We start from the raw sequence: 13,097 nt of genomic DNA, 5'->3' as shown, positions 1-13,097 counted from the left end.
AGGGCGGCGCTGAGCGGGCCCCGGAGCGCCGCTCCCCCCTCGCCCCGCCGCCGCCCAGGCCGCACTCACCCAGGCCGCGCCAGCCCATCGCGCCGTCGCAGCTGTCCAGGACCGCGCACAGCTCGCCCAGCAGCGTGGGCGGCAGGTCGAAGAGCAGAGTGTGCGGCGACAGCGCGCCGCGGGCCCCGCCGCGCCCCGCCATGGCTCGGCCGCCGGAGACCCGCACGCGGCGCCCGGGCCCCTCTGCACGCCCTGCGAGGCGCCGCTAGCCAACCACGGAAGTCCCGCTCCCACCACGGCGGCCGAGCCCTTGGAACACGCCGTGCCCGGGCCCTCGAAGGGGCGGGCCCCACATGACGCAGAGCACCGCTCCCTTTAGATGCCCCTGTAGGACGCTGGGCCGCGGCGGGGTCTGCCTGCCTCTGGCTGGCCTCTTCTCGGGGGTGCTTTCGGTGCTCAGTGGTCCTTCGGTTGCCCTAGGTGTGGGAGAGGGGAGACTGAGCAGAGCTGGAGAGGGACTGTAAGTGCAGAACCCAGGGAGAGCCTGCCACCCCCGTCTGCCTGCCCTGGCAGGGACGGCTGTAGGGTGTGTGATTTCGAGTTACCCACACTTGGGAAACGCATGACGACCAGCACTCTGCACGTTTTGGTACACTTTCCTCCCAGGCTGTCCCGGAATTTAAACATGAAAAACTTGCGTAGGTGGCTTACTGACAAAGACAAGCAGAGCCACCAATAACAGCGAAACGAAAGCGAGCCCACCCACATCAGAGTAAAACCGGTCCTTTTCTCCTGGGGGCAGCCCCTCCTCCTCGAGGCTCCGGTTTATTAACTTCTCTTCCCCTGGGGCTACCCTGATGAAATGGTGTTCCACCACGTTTTCCTTCCTCAAAGTGTTTCACAGACTCTTCCGTTTGCTTTCAACAAGGCGTTTGAGTAAAAGCGGACTGTTTTGAAATCGTCTGCTGTAACCCTGGACATGATGCAACTGCTATGGACAACACGAGAGCTGCCCAGTTAGCAGTTCCCTTAAGATGCTCACACCCCACATCCTAGTGCCCGGATTCTGTTCTTGCCTCTGACTCCTCACTCCAGCTTCCTGCTTATGCAGCCCCAGGGGGGGCAACAGTCATAGGTCAGGTAATGGGATCCCTACTGTCTCCTGGAGACCTGGATTGTGTTCCCCGGGTCCTGGCTTTCACATTTACCCAGCCATGACATTTGGCTTGGAGTGGACTAGCAGTTGGGAGCTTCTCAACTTCAAAAACAAATAAAAATAGATAAAATTATAAATGGAGATGCTTCCAAAGTGGTGAGAAAAATCCCAACAACCCCCTAGACTGGAAGAGTGGATAATGGCGATCGAATTAAAAGTACCAGCGCCCCCTAGAGATAAACAATGGTGATACACCGTCCTTTCCTCCCTCTACCCAAATTGTCAGTGGTTCTCAGAGAAGGTAGTCCATAAAAATATCTTTGAAAATTGGTGGAGAGGTCGCCGTTGTGGCGTAGCGAGTTAAGCCACCGCATGCAATGCTGGCATTCCACATGAGAGCTTCGGTTGGAGTCCCAACTGCTCCACTTCCGATCCAGCTCGCTGCTAATGAGCCTGGAAAAGCAGCAGATGACCCAAGGATTCGGGCCCCTGCACCCATGTGAGTGGCCTGGATGAAGCTCCTGGCTCCTGGCTTTGCCCTGACCCAGCCCCAGCCATTGGGGTCATTTGGGGAGTGACTCCAAAGTGGATGGGAGATCTCTGTATCTCTCCCTCTCTCTCTCTGTAACTGCCTTTTGAATAAATGAAATAAATCTTAGGGGGAAAAAAAGAAGAAAATTGGTGGAGCCAATACTCTCAAGATGCAACGATTTTACGTGAAAGCTAGATTATGTAAAATCTCCTGTTTTCAATGCTAGCAAGTATTATCAGATCATGCTTACTCCATGTTCCTAAAACTGCCTTTGAGTTTGAATTTTATAGCATCAGATTATATCACTCGCAATCTTTTGTTATTTTCACTATATTTGAAAGAGAGAGAGACAGAGGTAACTTCCATCTGCTGGTTCACTCCCCAGGTGTCCACAACAGCTGGATGCAAGCCAGGCAAAAACTAGTAGCCCAGAACTCAACCTGGGTCGACCGTGTGAGTGGCAAGAATCCAAATACTTGAGCCATTCTGCTGCCTTCCAGAGTCCACATTAGCAGGAAGCTGTATTCAAGAGCAGAGTCGGGAATCAAATCCAGGCACTGTGATATGAGATTCAAGTGTCCCAAGCTGCATATTAACCATCATGCCACATATATGCCCCTACTACTCCTCTTCCCTGTGGCTGTCATCCACTGTTCTCTCCCACTCCAATTTCTCCTCCTCATTTTTAGCCTCTATAGCTCTTTGCTCCTTGTCACTCACTATCTCCAATACTAATCTGATCTTAAATCATGGTGATTAAAAATGCATGTAGAATGGGTGATGATTTCTCCAATACCCTGGCATCTGAGTTCCTTGACTCCTCTCCTCCAATGATCTTGTGCTCTACCCTATTCCTCATTTCAGCTACTCACTCCCATGATCATCTCCTAGAACTTAGCATTATCAATAACTGTATCCTCTCTGTTTCTATTTCATGAATCCATTCTCTGACTCCAGCAATCCTCCCTTTATCCAGATATCTAATCCAAAGTCTTTCTGCCTCTTCTCTGGCCCCACTCTCTTGACATCCTCACTTTTCTCCTCATCCACATAGGCAGTACTCAATTTTTTTTAAAAGGCAGAGGTACAGAGGGAGAGAGAGACACACACACAGATCTTCCATCCTCTGGTTCAATCCCCAAATGGCCACAATGGCTGGAGCTGGGCTGATTTTTAATTTATTTCTTTGAGAGGCAGACAAAAAGGTCTTCCTTCTGCTGGTTCACACCCCAAACGGCTGCAACAGCTGGAGCTGGACTAATACAAAGCCAGGAGCCAGGAGCTTCCTGCAGGTCTCCCACATGGGTGCAGGGGCCCAAGCAGTTGCGCCATCCTCTGCTGCCCTCCCAGGTACATTAGCAAGAAGCTGAATCAGAAGTGGAGCAGCCAGACTCCAACTGGTGCCCATATGTGATGCCGGCACCACGGGCGGCTGCTTTACTGGCTATGCCACAGCGCTGGTCCCAACACTGAATTATTGCCATCACTTCTTTGTATAATGTTCTCTCCTCTATTCTCTATAGATTCTCTTTCACCTTGTTGAACTCGCTTGTGAAACATACCATCCTGATGAAATCCAATTTTCTCATTGTTAGCTCTTTACACGTGAATTATAGTGTAGCTGGAAGGGAAAAAATCCTATTAATTGGGAGCCAACCACCCGGACCATCTTCCACTGCTTTCCCAGGCCATAGCAGAGAGCTGGATCAGAAGAGGAACAGCCAGGTCTCAAACCGGTGACCATACGGGATGCTGGTGCTGCAGGTGGAGGCTTAGCCTGCTATGCCACAGTGCCGGCTCCCAATTAATAGGATTTATTTATTTATTTATTTGAAAGCCAGAGTTAGAAATTTTCAAAAAAAAATTGAAATTCACATGTAGTTTTTTTCACAATATTTTCCCAAAATTTTTGAAGATTCTTCAAATTTTGAGTAGATTCAACAGGATTACTGATGGATTGAAAATGGACTGCAGGGGCCCAGCACTATGGCATAGTAGGTAAAGTTGCCGCCTGCAGTGCCAGCATCCCACATGGGTGCTGGTTCAAGTCCCGGCCACTCCACTTCCAATCCAGCTCTCTGCTATGGCCTGGGAAAGCAGTAGAAGATGGCCCAAGTCCTTGAGACCTGCACCCATGTGGGAGACCTGGAAGAAGCTCCTGGCTTCAGATCAGCACAGCTTCAGTCATTGCAGCCATCTAGGGAGTGAACCAGCAGATGGAATATCTCTCTCTTTCTCTCTCTCTCTCTCTCTCTCTCATATATATATATATATATATATTTGAAAGGCAGAGTTATATATATATATATATATATATATATATATATCTGCCCCTGCCTCTTTGTAACTCTGCAATATCTGCCCCTGTCTCTCTGTAACTCTGCCTTTCAAATGAATAAATAAATCTTTTTAAAAATGGACTGTGAAGGAATAAAGCAATCAAGGATGAGACTACAGGTTTGGATCAAGCAACTAGAAAGATGGAGATGCTGTTAACCTAGAAGTAAAGAACAAGGGGAGAGCAGGTCCATGAGGCATGATCAAGAGGGCAATTTTGAATGTGACTCAAGTTGAATTCAGAAATCTTGGTTAGACATATAGATTTGGCAGCCTTTATACCTGGTAAGATCTTGAAACTGGCAGTGGATGTAGACAGAAGAACCAGGGATTGAATCCTAGGACACTCCAATGTGAAGAGTTCAGAGAGAAGAGGAGAAACAGTAAAGGAAGCTGGGAGTGATCCATGAGGTAAGTGAAAATTTTAAGAGAATATGGTTTCCTAGAAGTCAAATGAAGAACATGTCCAAGAAGGACTGGGAGACCAACTCTGTCTAAAACTACTGATGAGGGGGCTGGCATTGTGGTGTAGTGGGTGAGGCCACTGCCTGCAATGCTGGCATTCCATATGTGTGCCAGTTCAAGTCCCAGCTGCTCCACTTCTGACCTAGCTCCATGCAAATGTGCCTGGGAAAGCAGTGGAGGATGGTGCAGGTACATGGGAGATCTGGAAGAAGCTCCAGGATCCTGGTTTCAGACCTGCCCAGCTCTGGCCATTGTGGCCATTTGGGGAGTGAACCAGCAGATGTATGATTTCTTTCTGGCTCTTCTCTTCCTTTCTCTTTGTCACCCTGCTTTTTAAATAAAGAAAATCTTTAAAAATTAAAACAATAAAGGCTGGCGCAGCGGCTCACTAGGCTAATCCTCCACCTGCAGCGCCAGCACCCCAGGATTCTTGTCCTGGTCGGGGCGCCAGATTCTGTCCCGGTTGCTCCTCTTCCAGTCCAGCTCTCTGCTGTGGCCCAGAGGAGGATGACCCAGGTCCTTGGGCCCTGCACCCGAATGGGAGACCAGGAGGAAGCACCTGATTCCCGGCTTCGGATTGGTGCAGCGTGCCGGCCGTAGCGGCCATTTGGGGGTGAACCAATGGAAAAGGAAGACCTTTCTCTCTGTCTCTCTGTCTCTCTCTAACTCTGCCTGTCAAAAAAAATTAAAACAATAAAAAAGGAGTCTAAGTCTTAATATGATCCACATTCTCCCTCTTCTCCCCACTTTACCCTCTCCTTCTCCCTCTCCCTCTGCTATTGTCTCCTCTTCATTCTGATTTAACCACTCTGTTTCCTTGCTGGTCCTTGAACACACCAGGGAAATCCCACATTAAACCTTTTGCACTTGCCATTCCATTGACTTACATGCTCTCCCCAAATGACTAAGTTCTACTGTGACCTCCATACTTAAAACTGCAATGATCCATGCACTCAGATTTGAGCTGAAAAGTGATGGAATTTTCCCAATAATATGTAGCTCAGTACAATCCTATCTCATTCAGATCTCTCTCGCTTATCCACACTCCTCTGATCTGAATAGAAACATGCATTCATCTATTATCTCAGGGTGGACCCTTCTCATATTTGTGTTCTCAGCCCTAACTTGTCCTACAGATTCCCTTCTCAGTTCCTCTCTACATTATTTATTGAATAATTCTACTCTGCTTTCTTCTTTCATCTCAAATCAACATGCTCCAAACTGATCTTTTCTTAGAAAATCAACTTCCTTGTTGCTGGTCACACAGGCCAAGGGAATCTGAGTCATTTTGACAAACTGACTACTATCTTCAGAAGGATTTGCTGAGCACCCACTTTATTAGCCATTGTGCTAGGTGCCTGGATCTTTTCCAATCTGTCTATATTCATTACCTTATGCTTGGATTTCTGCAGTATCTCCAACCTGGTGAACCTTACTTATCCTTTATGACTCAATTGAAAAAGTCACCATTTCTGTGCTGTGGGTTGAATTGTGTCTCTCAAAAATATGTTTAAGCCCCAACCTTCTGTACCCTAGAATATAAGCTTCATTTTCAGATGAACTAAGAGGCAATCCTAATACAATGACTAGTGAGCTTATGAAAAGAAGGAAACCTGGACATGGGGACACAGAGGAAAGTCATGTGACAGTGGAGGCAGAGACTACAGTAATCTAGCCACAGGCAAGGAGCTCCAAGGACAGCTGGCAACCCCCAGAAGCTGGTGGAGTGGTCTAGAACAGGTTTTCTTCTCAGTGCCTCTCAAAGGAACCAACCATATTGACGTCTTAGCTTCAGACTTGTGGCCTCCAGAACCAACAAGGAGGAATGTCTATTGTTTAAAGCCACCCAGTTCATAGTAATTTATTACTGCAGCCCTAGGAGAAACACTCTGTGAAGCCATTTATAATTTCCTCAAAGTCAATCATTTATTTCTTGATCCCATTATAGTACTTATTGCTATCCTAAATTTTTGTTGTTGCTGCTTCCTCTGTGGACTTGTTGAGGGTTGATGTGCAGCAGGGGAGTCATGATCATCTTTGTGTATCTTTCACAGTGCTTGGGCCAGGGAAACTACTTAATAAATGTCTAATGAGTGAAAGAAGTGATGGCTTTGCCTTTAACCAGCAACAATTAGAGTTACCATTTTCTGAGCACTCACTGCATGCCTGGTACAATGTTAGTACTTTACACATCACCTCCTGCCAATTTTCCAACATCAACTAGATAAACCTAGTTTTGAATTCTAACAAAAGTTAGGGTCAAAGTCCATAATTTCTATCACTAATTACCCAGAGTTAATGCAGACCCTGCAAGTTACAGGCTCAGTCCCACAAAACACCTTACCAGCTGCAAGTCTTAGGTATCCCTAAGCTATCTGCACTTCTGCCTGGCCAGCTACAAATGTTAAGGTCCCCATGACACACTTCAAATTTCCTGGTTCACTAGAACAGCTCATAGGACCCAGGAAAGCAGTATACTTATGATGGTCATTTTAGTGTAAATGACACAAATGAATGATGAAATGACGAGATATATAGAGTGGCAAGGTCTGCAAGTATCTTGGGCATGGAGTTTCTGTGCCTTCTCTTCTCCAGAATGCCAATGTGTTGGTATCCTAAGAAACATTTTAACCACTGCACCAAACATCAGCCCTTTCCGAATCCATTTTATCTCCAGATGAATCTACACTAAATAGTTTTCAGAGCTGAACATTGTGGCACAGCTGCTCAACCTGCTGCTTGAGATGCTCACATTCCATATTGGAGTGCCTAGGTTCCAGTCTCACCTCTGCTTGCAAACAAGCTTCCTGCTAATGTGCACCCTAGGTGGCAGCAGATGCTGGCCTAGGTACTTAGATCCCTGCCACCCATATGGTAGACCAGAATGAAGTTCCTGGCTCCTAGCACTAGCCTGGCCAGCTCTAGCTGGGGAGTGAACCAGCAGATAGATGATCTCCCCTCTCTTATTCCCTCCCCTTTTCTCCTCTCTTCTCCTCTCCCTCCTTTCCTTTCCTCTTCTGTCTCTGCCTTTCACACAAGTTGTTTTTTTTTTTTAAAGAGTTTTCACAATATTGTTTCCACACTCTATCACTGTGCCTTTCTTTTCTTTTTCTTTTTTTTTCTTTTTTTACAGGCAGAGTTAGACAGTGAGAGAGAGAGAGAGAGAGACAGAGAGAAACATCTTCCTTTTTCCGTTGGTTCACTCCAAGTGGTCGCTATGGCCAGCGCGGTGTGGCCGGCGCGCTGTGCCTATCCGAAGCCAGGAGCCAGGTGCTTCCTCCTGATCTCCCATGCGGGTGCAGGGCCCAAGGGCCTGGGCCATCCTCCACTGCACTCCTGGGCCACAGCAGAGAGCTGGACTGGAAGAGGAGCAACCGGGACAGAATCTGGCGCCCCGACCGGGATTAGAACCTGGGGTGCCTGCGCTGCAGGTGGAGGATTAGCCTAGTGAGCCACGGTGCCGGCCTCTGCCTTTCAAATAGCAATTTTTTTTAAAGTTTTCATCTTATCATTTCCTCTAAAAAGACTTTAGTGTCTCTCTAGTACATAATAGAGCCAGGGCTCTCTGAAGTCCACTTCATGGTAGTTGTGTACATTCCTACCTCTGGTCATTCTTCCTCCCCCTTTTCTTCCCTCCTTCTAATATTCTCCCCCATTCCTCAATAGCTGCCTGTTTTAGTTCATTTTCTGCTGCTTTAAAAAAAAAGTACTTGAGGGTGTTAAGTCATAAAGAAAAGTGGTTTATTTCTTCTAAAGTTCTGGAGGCAGAAAGTTCAAGATTGAGTGATGGCATCCATTGAGAGCATCATGCTGCATCAATATGACAGATGGCATTACATGGCAGGACTGCTCAAGGGAGTGAGGAATGGATGCATGCAAAAGAGGCCAAAGCAGCATTGGTAATCTTACTTTACAGCAACCTATGCTTTGGTGACTATTCCAGTCTCTCAAGACTCATCTCACTCCTGTAAGAGGTAATCCAGTCCCAAGGGACTTCACTCAGTCACTCAAGAAAGACACTAATCTATTCAGGACTTGGTTATCTCTATTACACTGGGACTCAAATTTCAACATGAGCTTTGATAGAGACAAAACATACCCAAACCACAGCAACATCAAATCAGACCTATCTAATAGGGTTGAGAGAGGAAGAAAAGGAAACTTTATTGAGCAAAAGAGCTGAGTGCTTTATGTATTGCCACATTTCATCCTTCATCAATTCCACAGTTTAGATATTCTAAGTATTACTTTACAGTACAGAAATCTAGGCCTCAAGATACTTATGTATATGTGTGAAAGCAAGTAAGTTATGATTCAGACTTAAATCTATTTGACTGTAAAGCCCATGTTCTTTTTCAATAATCAGTGAAACTTAGAAACCTCCACTGTGGGGAGCAACTGGGAGCAACTCGGACTAGACTAAGTTACTGGAATTAAGACTTATTCTATGCATCTGCTCTCCCACAATATGGCGCTGGGAGAGGAGGAAACAGCTTCTACACAGCTGCCTCCAGTTCAACCAATAAACAGCAGGACCTGCTCCTGATTGCAGGAGAGCAGCGTACTTGGCGTGTGGGTAGCAGAGTTGGGATTGGTGGAAGAGGACTATAAAGGAGGAGAGAGACAACATGCACCAGGAACATCTATCTGAAGGAACACCTGTGCAGCCCCCGAGAGAGCCGGCCGGCGGTGTGCCGCTCCCCCGCGGAAGTGGGGAAGGTGGCAGGGGGAACCGCCCTTCCACGGAGGTGGAAGGGACGGTAGCCAACCCGGGAAGAACCAGCAGCAAACCCGGGGAGGGCCGAGCAGACAAAAGAACAGCGCAGGGTCCTGTGTCGTTCCTCCACGAAGACGGGGAGCGACACTCCACTATTCATTCTGGTCCCTAAAATTGAGATGTAGATACAACTCTATAAATAAATTAAAAAGCATTTTTAAAAATAGTTGCAACTTAGATCTCTACTGCCTTTAATGTGGAATCCATGCTATTATCCAAAAACCAAAAAAGAATGTGTTTTCTAATCAATCCAGGGATAAGAACAGAACTATAGTCTGAGAATAGAAGATATTTTTTCTTGGGATTTGTAGAATGATGACATTAGATAAAAAGGAGGGGAGAAAGATGAAGAGACGGTTGGAAGAAAGAGGAAGCATACAGATAGGCCCTCAAAACCACCAACATTTCATTAAGTAGCTTCATTTACAAAGCACTTTTCTTGAAATTACAGCTTTAAAAGAAATGGAGAGACAACAGGATAGGGAGTTATTAGAGTTCATGTCTGTAAGTAAACAGCCTATAACCACAAGATAGCATTCTTAACTAAACTGAGAAGCAGCATTTCTTTTTCACTTTTAAAAATTCTGAAAAATTAAATGCAGTATACAGAGCAGTACAGCAATCCTCAGTATCAACATTATACAGAGTAATGATAATGCAATCAGCAGGAAACAGTACAGTTCCAGACTCTCAGAAGTCCTTCTAAGCTTCCCCCTTCTATTATCATCCTTTTCTTCTCTCCAAATTACCATTTTCTGATGATTAATTTTATTTGATTTTCAACCTTACATGGTGTCCTATTATGTATATTTGTTTGTGTCTGGTTTCTTTGGCTTAGCATTGTTTGTGAGGTTCATCCACGTTGCAGATAATAGAAATCTGTTCATTTTTTAAAGGTATTTATTTATTCATTTGCGACACAGAGAGAGTGCCTATCTGCTGGTTCCCACACCAAATATGTGCAAAAGCTGAAGCTGGCAGCTGGGAACACAGTCCAGGTTCCCCTTGTGGATGGTAGAGATCACAACTTTAGCTCTCACGATTGCCTCCCAGGGTGCACATCAGCAGAACGTGGAGCAGAATTAGGACTTGAAACCAAGTACTCAGATATGGGATGTGGGCATCCTAAGTGATGATTTAACTGCTAGGACAAACATCTGCACCCTTTGTTCATCTTTATTGTATAAATCATACAATTGCATTAAAATGCCGCAATATATTTACTCATTTTCCCAATGATGCACATTTGGTTTTTTCCAGTTTGGGGCTATTATAAATAATGCTTCTATGTGTATTAATGGATGTGTCTTTTGTGAACATACATACCCATTTCTGTTGGGCATGCATTCTACCTCAGAGTAAAATTGCTGAATCATAGAATTTGTAGTGTATGTTCAGCTTTGGTAGATATTGTCATACAGTTTCCAAAAGAATTGCCCAATTTTGCATTTCCACTACCGGGTCAGTCACATAATTTGTGGGGCCCAGTACAAAATGAAAATATGGGAGCTCTTGCCCAAAATGCAGGAGAAAAGCCCAACCATAGGAACTAAAATATAAACATTTTTTCATTTATTTTACAACCACTTGACTTGCCATGCTTTTTACTTGCAATTTTAAGTCATAAAGTAAGTAAAGAAAAAAAAATACAAGCATTATGGTGCCGGTGCTGTGGTACAGCAGGTACAGCTGCCTGCAGTGCTGGCATCCTATATGGATGCCAGTTCAAGTCCCAACTACTCTGATCCAATCCAGCTCTCTACTATGACCTGGGAAAGCAGTAGAAGATGGCCCAAGTCCTTGGGTCCCTGCACCCTGGTGGGAGACCCTGAGGAAGTTCCCAGCTCATAGCTTCAGAGCAGCCCAGCTCTGGCCTTTGCAGCTATTTGAGAAGTAAACCAGTGGATGGAAGACCTTTCTCTCTCTGTCTCTGCCTCTCTGTAACTCTGCCTTTCAAATAAATAAATCTTTTTTAAAAATAATAAAAGTACAAGCATTGTTTCAAATTATTAACACAAATTGTGCCATTGATTTATACCTGTGCAATGTCAATTTTTTAAAAAATTATTGATTTTATTTATTGATTTTCACTTATTTGAAATGAACAGAGACAGGGACAGAGAGATCTTCCATCACCAGTTGACTCCCCAAATGCTTATAACAGCTAAGTCTGGGCCAGGCTGAAGTTGTGAGCTGGAAACTCAATCTGAGCTTCCCATGTGGGTAGCAGGGAGTCGTCAACTGCCCCTTCCAGAGTGAGCATTAGCAGAATGCAAAATTAACAGTGGAGCCAGGACTCAAACCTGGGTACTCTGATATGTGAAACAGGCATCTCAGGCGGGGACTTAACCACTGCAACAAGTGCCTCCCCTCGAATGCCAGTTTTGAATGCAAATATAAAGGGGACTTTAACTCACGTGCTGAATCACCAAAGATTATGCAATACTTTAATAGCTTTTATGTTCATACATATTTCATTCTTCCAGTAACTGTGGAAAAGCTGCAAAAACTAGCTCAATTATTCTATATCACTTTGTTTAAGCTTTTTTGTTGTTTACTTATTTCAAAGGCAGAGAGATGGAGACAGAAATCTTCCAATTGCTGCCTCACCTCCTAAATGGCTTGTAACAGCTGCAGCTCGGCCAGCATGAAGCCAGACGTGTGGATCATGATCCAGATCTCCCACATGAGCGGCAGGTACCCAAGTATGTAAGCCATCACCTGTGCCTCCCATGGTGCACATCAGCAGGAAGCTGGAATCTGGAGCAAAGCTAGGACTTAAACCCAGATACTCAGGTATAAGATATGGGCATCTCGGGCTAAAGCTTAGCTATTGTGCCAAATGCCCACCAGTATATCACTTCTTGATACATGCACATTACCCAGCATTTTTACCTTTAGCTTACCGATGAGGATGGACTGAAAAGAAAAGCAACTATGTTCACCCTATCTTTCCCTTTCCTTCTCTGTCTTCATGTTATAAGTGAGTGACTAATATAAGGAAGGAACACAAGTAAAAGAGGATGTGATAGTACTCCTTGGTCATTCTTGTTTCTCAGGATGGCACTGCCTTGTTTTCTGCATTCACAGAAAGTTCTACTTTGTAAAAACTGCTTGGCCTCCTGGGGCTCTCCGTGTACTTTCCTACTCCCTTTCCTGAGTTGTAGATGTGACATGTTCATCTTATACTGGTTTTGAGTTTAGATTAACTCCCATGAATTATAGGTCCAACAAAATCCTGTGCTAAATGCTAATGATTAGCAGGGAACAGTGGACATCCATATTGTGTATATCTCTTCTTCTCATGGTCATGCTTCCTGATCCTGCAGAATTCATTTATAAAACACAAATCCCAAGACAAAATATGTAGTATTGAAGCAAGTGTAAGATTTTTTTCAGTACAGGGTTCTCATCAATAGCACAGGTCAAATGTCTATGAGGCCAGTTCCAATTTTAGTTCCAATTAATCCACAGTCATGATAACAGTTGATATTATCAATCTCTTTTAATCATTTGGCAGGTGCTTAGAGATATCTAAATTTGGCATTTATTTGCATTTCTCTGATTACTAATGAGAGTAAGCTTTTCTCACTTTTATTCGGCATTTGGTTCTGTGTGCTGAGGAAGGCAGTTTTCTGGTGTTTTGGCCATTTTTACTGGCTGCCTATCTTTTGTTGTTGCTGTTCTAGATTTGTAACAATTGCTTTCATATTTAGGAAAGGAACCTTATGTAGATTACATGTTGGCAAATATCTTCCCCCACTCTATTTTCCTTTCCTTTTTTTTTTTTTTTTGACAGGCAGATTTAGACTGTGTGTGTGTGTGTGTGT

The 13,097-nt window shown here is 44.9% G+C and overlaps 1 protein-coding gene across 7 annotated transcripts in view; it reads right to left on the bottom strand.

Moving 5' to 3' along the window:
- Positions 1-686, bottom strand: part of IRAK3 (interleukin 1 receptor associated kinase 3) — a 68,066-nt gene extending 67,380 nt beyond the window's left edge. Inside the window, exon 1 of one of the 7 annotated variants that reach the window (XM_089308626.1) lies at positions 70-686. In XM_089308626.1, the coding sequence (XP_089164752.1) occupies positions 70-202 (133 nt within the window). In that variant the 5' untranslated portion in view covers positions 203-686. The remainder of the gene's footprint in view (positions 1-69) is intronic. The other 6 variants (XM_051845650.3, XM_008256753.5, XM_051845649.3 and 3 more) reach the window with 6 other exon arrangements.
- Positions 687-13,097: the final 12,411 nt, after the last annotated feature.

The sequence above is a fragment of the Oryctolagus cuniculus genome, chromosome 11 (genome assembly GCF_051225735.1).
Source record: "Oryctolagus cuniculus isolate XC-2025 breed Fujian yellow rabbit chromosome 11, ASM5122573v1, whole genome shotgun sequence".
Classification (NCBI taxonomy): Eukaryota; Metazoa; Chordata; class Mammalia; order Lagomorpha; family Leporidae; genus Oryctolagus; species Oryctolagus cuniculus.
The sequence above is the reverse complement of the archived record's forward strand: the minus strand, read 5'-3'. Positions and strand labels throughout refer to the sequence as shown.